The following is an 8423-nucleotide window of genomic DNA, read 5'->3' as shown; positions in this document are numbered from 1 at the left end:
GCAATGGAAAGCACCCATCTGTGTACATCGTGTGAGTTACTTTTTTGTTCAATGGACCTTCCACAAGGAAGAAAAGTTACATTTGAAAAGAAACATAACTAAATAAAACTTATACGGAAATGCATGTTTAGACATTTACAAAAGCTGACCGCGTCTAAAAATAGCGACGTCGTTACTGTAAAACTACGGCCGACCCTCCAGCGAGCCGTTGGGTTGTACGGTACCACGTGCTGCTGCTGCGGCAAACAATATCCGACGTTTCGTTTCCGTGTGCCCGAACCAAAGAAAGCTCCCGGCGTATTCCTGGAGAGGCTCCGAGCACGGGCAGCTGAAACGTCGGACGTCGTGCCAAACGACGGGGGGAGGGGGGGGACAGATCGGGGCGCTCCACAGGACAACCGTGAACCAAATTACGGAGCGGCGCAGTGACGTCGAATGCTCATCGGTCACAAAATGTCAAAAAGGGGTTTCATTGCTCGGATGAACGCTGCGGTGGCAGGACTCGTTTATGTTGTTTGATCTGAGCCGGTGGTGGATATTCCACATTCCCATGACGGGGGCTAGATTACGGCTTTTCACGAAACGTCAGAGGGGCGATGGACCGACTTGACCCCGACCTGACCCCGACGGGGATTGGAGCTCGCGAGCCGTCCGACTTGGGAGTTGTGCTTCGTGCCACAACGCCGCCAGACGCGGCAGCTACTTCCGAATCACTGCGGACACTCCACTGCGAACCGTCAACTTGAACACGGACAAATAATAATGCACCGGCACAACACGCAAACAGCAGCAACGACGACAAATAACAACCGCCATCCACCACGACTACAAAGTAGCCATGAGGCCACAGAACTTGAGTACGCAGGCCAACTCGAGTGTGCTACCCCTCCGCCACCCTACCCAGCCCCCCCCCCCCCACTCCGTGTCGATGTCTCTCGACACAGCTCGAGTCAGCTACAGATCCAGGCGGTTTCTCCCGCGGACGATCTCGCTACTCGCCTCACCTGAGGCTAGGTGAGGTTTCCGGCCGGGCAGAAATCTTAAACTCGTGTGGACACGGGCCTCAACGTTCTACGCGGCCGGGTCATCTAATCGAACGTAGTCGTGTCCATCGGGCACCTTCAAGTCAAGGCGCTTGACATCGCTTGCAACACGGTGACAGGGTAAAATGATTGACGATTGAGGAATGGGCGACCGCGATGGAAGGGGCACTTGGGGCTCAGGAGAGGGGGGAGAGGAACGGGAAGGAGTGGAATGGGCAAGGCGGAGGGAAGAGATCGGGCGGTAGGGAAGTGGTGAGGCTTTAAGAGGTGAAGCTTTAAGAGGTGAGGCTTGAAGAGGTTGAGGCGTTAAGAGATGAAGGGGAGGAGGTGCAGGAGGGTGACTGCTGCGTGATGTACAAGGGAAGATGATTCCAGCGGAGGGGTGGGAATACTGTCGCCACTGTGTTTGTGACACCAACAGGACATCGAGGCAGACTTGGCAGGGACGTCACCGCAGCATTTGTCCCACAGGCTCGGCGCACTTAGAGTGGCGGTAAATATCACAAGAGGAGGACTGTAATGGGTTAACCCAGCGATTTCCAAACGTCAGTCTTTGTCACTCATCATTATCCACTTTTACAGGTTCAACTATTTGAATGGAAGTACAAGTCGCTTGAGTGGGGGCCCTTCTGCCAGCTGCGGTGTGACCACACACATGCACGGTTGCTCCTCGAGCACTCACTCATTGAACGTATTGGCCTGTGCACACCGGTGCAGCATAACACACCGGGGTCCTCAGAACGACAGTTCTCAAATCTAAATTGTAACTGACATTCGTCTTCCGACTGCTTCGACATCACGAGAACTGATTTTGACGCACCACCACTACCACAGCGCAAGATTTTCTGACCGGGGTTGAAAATCGCTGGACAATAAATAATGCTTGCGAAAAATCTGCTTTTTGTTTTGTTTTATACCGCGCATCACCGGTGTACCGCCAATACGTTCATATAGAGGATCGCAGAGCTTGGGCAGTTGTTGGCACCGACTTATTGCATGGCTGCCTTCCTGCTCGTCTGCGGCTCCTCCCACTCGAGTCATTCTCTCTCGACGACGGTGAGCGGATCCTGAACAGACGGTTGGCCGGAATGGCACATGGAGAGGGTGGGTAGCCAGCACCACGCCCGGCCGCCTTTGTCTCCTTAGTGGGGATGTTTACACGTCACCAGGTACTTATTTGAGGCTGAGTCGACCAAGGGATAAGTCCAAGACCGGTTAAAATAATCGTCACTGTTGTTGGCCGTGACCGGGAATTGAACTTGGGTCGCCGCATTCGTAGCGCAGCGTAGCGCTAACCACTGCATCACCGCTCCCCCACACAGTCTACACAGGAGCTGTAACTAGAATCAGCACTCTGGACGTCACGTGGGACGTAATGAAGCATTATTGGCTATTCGTAGATGTGTGATGAGAGAAGACTGGTAAACGTGGAAACGCATATCATGGTGGGTCGCAGGGACTGTAGTTGGGTTAAGACAACACGGTGACTGTCACATGGCCTACCCACACTCCCTGCAGTGCCAACAAACACACAGATAAAGATCCCCCGCAGAGGCTTTTACAAGCTGTTGGGCAAATGTTGTTAGGGAGCACGTGCTAAGGCTGGCACAACGCCCGAAAGGGTAGCACCACGCCCGGCCACCTTAGTCTGCCTAGTGCTGACATTTACAGACTGCAGCAAGAATACATTTTAGGCTGAGTCGACCTAGGGCAGATCGCCGAGGATATCACTGATTTCACAGAACCGTTCGTGGGCCAGAAAATCGAACACAGATTGCCGGGTTCGTAGCGCAGCGTGCTGGACGCTACGCCACCGTGCGCACAAAGACAAAGATCTCCGTCGTAGCCTCAACAGACCGTTGGGGCAAGCGTCGTTAGCCAGCGCCTACGCACACACGCACACGCACGCATTGAGCGGGGGGGTGGTGGGGGGGGGTCCTCAGTGGGCCCCGAGGGGCGGTTTGACGACCATGACGGCGATGGGCGCGTCGGGGCCACCCCTGCGGTGGAACGCCCGCAGCGCCAGCTCCCGCGCCCCCATGCCCGGGTCGAGCAGCCGCTCGCTCACGAGGGCGCACGCCTCGTCCGGGGAGACGCCGCTCCACAGCTCGTTGGAGCCGAGCAGCAGGAAGCCGCCGGGTTCCCCGAGGAGGCCCGGGGACCCGGCGGCGCGAGCTCCTCCGTCTCCGCCGGCATCCGCGCCGCCGGCGGAGACGCCGGTCGCGGACTCGACGGGGTCGGGGTTCGTCTCTCGGGTGACGACGTCGGGCTCGGCGATGACGACCCGCGAGGCCTTGAGGCCCGGGTCGCCCAGCGAGCGCGAGGCCGTGAGGACACCCTGCACGCGCCACGCTCGGTCGCTGAAGCTGATGTACCCGCCTGTCACGCGCACGCCACGGGGAAGAGACGACACGCGTTCATTACGGGACACTTCTCGTTTCCTGGGGTCTGTCCTAAAGATGCTTCGTTCGGTTTGCATGCGAAACGCTGCGTTTGTGATCGCTGATGATGGATGGTGACAAATACAAGCATGTGCTGCTGCTGCCAATTCTCAGGGATTGCAGACATTCCCGATTCATAATAGCAAATTAAATCAATCTATTTATACTTTACAGATTTCTCAGAAATATCCAAACTTGGCACAGAGGATTGTTATGAAGTGTGCCTTGACTTAGAAAGCAGCTGTCCACATTACTGCTGCAGATGGAAGAAAAAAAGATGAATTATTTTTCCACTTGGCAAATGTTTACCCACGTGGAGTAATAATGAACAGCTAATTACAGGTCAGTCCACCGATGCTAAAAATAAATAAAAAGTACCCCCACCAGAATCTAGCCTCATGATGTGGCAATAGGCCGGTCATCGCTGCACATTGCTACAAAGTTCAATGTCCCCACACTCTTTTCCCGGTTCTGAGCCGGCAATGGAAATGCCACATTCCTACGGCACGGCACAGGAACACCAAATGACCACTATCCACAAAAGTGGTCCGCGTGTGACGCGCAAGGCCCACACTGTCACTCCACTGCTGGATGAGAGTGCCCCTGCTTGGTGCGGGCCGTGGGGCTTGTTTTGACCATACTTCACCACGCTGGTCGCGGTGGCTTGGCCAATACTCGGGCAGCACAGGCACAAAGGAGTTTGCTGCCCGGTAGCGACCTTGTGGTCACGTGTCCACATTCTCTGCAGGCTCGAACCTCGCCTGAGTCTGCGGGATCTGACGAGATGGAGGCGGATTCCGGGAGACTGTCGTGGGCTCGTCGTGGGAGCCGGCCCTTGTAAGCGTGCGGTCGCATCGCCCGGAAATATAGCGCCTCGGGGTGCGCGGTGCCGAGATGTTAACGACCTCGCCTGGTACGCGGGAGGTCGTGGGTTCGATCTCGAACCCTGACGCCTGCTGCTGTTTATTTGGAGTTTGCGTGTCTCTCTCTCCTCGTGGTCACGTGCTTTTTCCCTCCACGTGCGTTTAGATTATTTGTCCGCAGCTATAAATTTCCACACTTCGTTGATCTGTCGTTTGTGGCCAGGTCGCTTTTGAAAAACTAGCTCAGTGGGCCTCACCTGGCGAAATGAAAATAGTTCAGTTCAAAGTTTCGTTTTTAATGAAGTTCCACGGACGCCGTTGTTGGCCATCTGTTAACTTGTGGTCGAAAAGACACAAAGTCGGCCATTGCTAGCTGGTGCCATCGCGAGAGAGAATGTGCACGCGGCGTAACAGGCACACAAGCAGGTACACAAGCAGGTACACAAGCAGGTACACAACCAGGTACACAACCAGGCACACAAACAGATACACAACCATATACATAAACAGGTACACAAGCAGATACACAAGCAGATACACAACCAGGTACACAAGCAGGTACACAAGCAGATACACAACCAGGTACACAAGCAGGTACACAACCAGGTACACAAGCAGATACACAACCAGGTACACAAGCAGGTACACAACCAGGTACACAAGCAGGTACACACGCAGATACACAAACAGGTACGCAAGCAGGTACACAACCAGGTACACAAGCAGGTACACAAACAGATACACAACCATATACATAAACAGGTACACAAGCAGGCACACAAGCAGATACATAACCAGGCACACAAGCAGATACACAAGCAGGTACACAAGCAGGTACACAAGTAGGCACACAAGCAGTTCCTTAAAGTAAATAAATAATTATAAGCACATCTAGAAAGCATGTTAATTATGTTCTTAGAATTAATTACATAAACCCTTGTTTAAGATACTCATTAAGGTAACGTGACATCTGTTGGGATTAAGTGGTTTAATTCAAGCGGAGTAACACGCGGACGGTCATCGCCCTCCGTGCTGAGAGTCGCGGGGCGAAGCCCTCCACAAAATGTGTCCCTCTCAACTGCAATTAGCGCACCGCAGAGGCCGATAACGGAACGGGAGACGCTGGGGCAGCAGGAGGCCGATGTCGGAACGGGAGATGCTGGGGCAGCAGGAGGCCGATGATGGAACGGGAGATGCTGGGGCAGCAGGAGGCCGATGACGTGTGTTGTGTGTGCGTGTTGTGGTGTGTTGTGAGTGAGTGAGACCAGATTTGTATAACTGAATGGACACCAGGCACGAGTTCGAGGTGCGTGTGACCTTGCTCGAGCATCTCATGATGCGGAGAGCGTGGTACGGTCGTGAGAATCGAGCGGTACGGTCGTGAGAATCGAGCGGTACGGTCGTGAGAATCGAGCGGTACGGTCGTGAGAATCGAGCGGTACGGTCGTGAGAATCGAGCGGCACTGCGGGTGAGAGCACAGTGCAACGCTCCGTCGCAATAGAGCGCAGGGAGGTGAGCAGCCCCACACTCGTCTGAACAGGGAGATGAAGTACTCCGAATTTTACTTTGATTATGATTGGGAGAGGCGGTGACGCGTGGCGAAGTGACTTGGATTCTCCGCCACGGCTAACATCAGCGGCAGGTGCTGTGTGGACCAGCTCTGAGCCCTCCCCTTCAGCAACCCGCACTGACCAGCGTGGTGAAGTATGGTCAAACAACCCCTACGACCGACAGAGTGAGGCCCACATCCAGGAGTGGATTGGCAAAGGGCTGAAATCGTTATAACGATAATTATGTTGGTAATTATGACTAAGAGTGGAGCCTAATTAAGAAGAACAAGAAAAATACCAATGGGAATCCTCGGCACAGAAACTAAATATAAATCTGTGCAGTGTCCCAATTGTGCGGGGAAACGGTGAGCATCAGCGGAGAGAGAGAGAGAGAGCGGCGGAGAGGGAGAGAGAAGGAAGAAAACTCTCTTGACAAGAAAATCGCCATTCAAAGGTTGGCTGTAAATTGCTTTCAGCTCTGAGATTCAAGTGGTGTTTGTTGTTGACCTTGATAATGGAATGATTGGATTGATGCCCCCTCTGTTATATTGCTGCAGGTGCCAAAGCCATCTCCCGTGCAGGCTGTCCGCACGCACGCACGGCGCAGGCGGTGACTCTGCAACAACGCGTGTGCGTTGCGTTCGTCGCTGAACCGACTGTTGTTCAGGCACGTTTCTATTCGTCTCTGGACTGACTGTCCACACACCTTTCTGTTCGCGAGCATCGACCGAGGCCTATCCCACCGCATTCTAAACTAAAACTATTTTTTATTTGAACCAAAAAAGGCCCCATGGAGCTGTGTAGCTCTTTTTCAAAAGCGAGCTGTCGATCACAAATGACAGCTCAACAAAGTGGGATTATCATCACGTGCACATTGATAGCAGGAGCCAAATACTCCGAGCGCATGGTGTGGAGACAATTCCACGCAACCACGGGGAGAACATGCAAACTCCAAATATACAGCAGGCGTCAAGGTCATGATTGAACCCACGACCTCCTGTACAAGAGGCGAGGTAGTTCACATCTCACCACCGTGGTGCCCTCGCGGTGGTGAGAGTGACTCTCCACTACACCAGGTACTCATTTTAGGCTGAGCCAACCTAGAGGTGTTTTCCCAGGCACAGCTCCTGTTGCCCCTACATCAAGAGGGTGCCCCAACCTCTGGAGGCGGCTGGGCAGTTCACAGTGGCCACGTCAGAGCAATCAGCCAACATCACCCAGATCATTGGGTCCCAATCTGCGGTTTCGACTGCGGCGTCAGCGGATCACGGCACCACGCCAAAGATGTCCAGCCGCCCCGAGTTTGATACCTGGCGTGATGCACATTACCCCAGTCGCCACTGGTGCCTGAACCTCTCCCGGGTGCCCCACGAGGTTGTTTGCGTCCGCACCACGTGCGTGCCTGGAGTGATGGACGTCAGTGGTGGGAAGACAAAGGTGGTCTGGCGTGCCACGCCGCGCCATGTGTGTGCGCGCTGCGCACGCGTTAATGCGCTAACTTTAGCCAGCAGTCTGTGGGGCAACACGTGGGATCATCGCCCATTGGGCATGCATATACTGTACGTGCTTGCCTTTGCACGTGTGGTTTTCTTTGCATGAATGTGTGCGTACGTGTGTGGGTGTGTGGCGGTGAGCGTGTGTCTGTGTGCACCTGGTCTGGCACAATGCTGTGGTGATGTCACCGCCACTTTGTGGTGAATGGTGGTTGCTGCTGTTGCTGCTGTGTCTGCGTGCACCTGGTCTGGCACAAGCGCTGTGGTGATGTCAATGGTGGCTGTTGTTGTTGCTGTGGCTTTGTGTGCGTGTGCACACAGAGCCACAGCAACAACAACGGCCACAAAGCAGAAAGCCCATTCTAAGCATCTGCAGCATCCCGAGAATGAAGAGGATTACCGCGGCTTTCACTCACAGGCAAGGTTTCATTTATCTATTCATATTTTCCGGGTCGCCGGTTGACCAGGGGGTAGAGGATGACTAATAACTGGTTGACCTGGGGTAGCAGAGAGCGGCAAGTCAGAGAGCGAGGAAGACGTTGTAGATCCAGATGACAATTTCAGAGGTGGAGCTGAGGAGAGAAACCCATACTACCCCAACCAAAAATACCTCAACGACTTGATCAGAAATCTTGGTCTCACCAAGTCCAATGCCGAGCTTTTGACGTCTAGGCTAAAGCAGTGGAAATTGTTTGATAAAAGTGTGCAAGTCGCAGATCAGAGGAAGCATCACCAACTTTTTTGCAGCTTCTTTACCCGTCAAGATGGGCCCTGCTTCTGCCACAATGTGACCAGTCTGTTCGAGGCAATCGGAATCGCCTGTAACCAGAATGAGTGGCGCCTCTTCATTGACAGCTCATCCAGGAGCCTCAAAGCCGTGCTGCTCCATAATGGTAACAAGTACCCGTCTCTTCCCCTGGCTCACTCGGTGCACCTCAAAGAGGATTACAACAGCATCAAGACCTTGCTGAACGCCTTGAAGTATGATGAGTGCGGCTGGGAGATTATCGGAGACTTCAAAATGGTGGCATT

The 8423-nt window shown here is 53.8% G+C and overlaps 1 protein-coding gene across 1 annotated transcript in view; it reads right to left on the bottom strand.

Annotated features, from left to right (window-relative positions):
- The window catches only part of LOC133353768 (protein phosphatase 1L-like), a 43697-nt gene that overhangs the window by 4176 nt on the left and 31098 nt on the right, over positions 1-8423 (bottom strand). The window contains exon 4 of the mRNA XM_061570139.1: positions 1-3422. This exon is cut by the window's left edge and continues 4176 nt beyond it. Coding sequence (XP_061426123.1) covers positions 2983-3422 — 440 coding nt within the window. The 3' untranslated portion in view covers positions 1-2982. The remainder of the gene's footprint in view (positions 3423-8423) is intronic.

The sequence above is a fragment of the Lethenteron reissneri genome, chromosome 45, assembly GCF_015708825.2.
Source record: "Lethenteron reissneri isolate LAM-NWPU_2019-01 chromosome 45, ASM1570882v1, whole genome shotgun sequence".
Classification (NCBI taxonomy): Eukaryota; Metazoa; Chordata; class Hyperoartia; order Petromyzontiformes; family Petromyzontidae; genus Lethenteron; species Lethenteron reissneri.
This window is presented reverse-complemented; position numbering and strand designations above follow the sequence as displayed.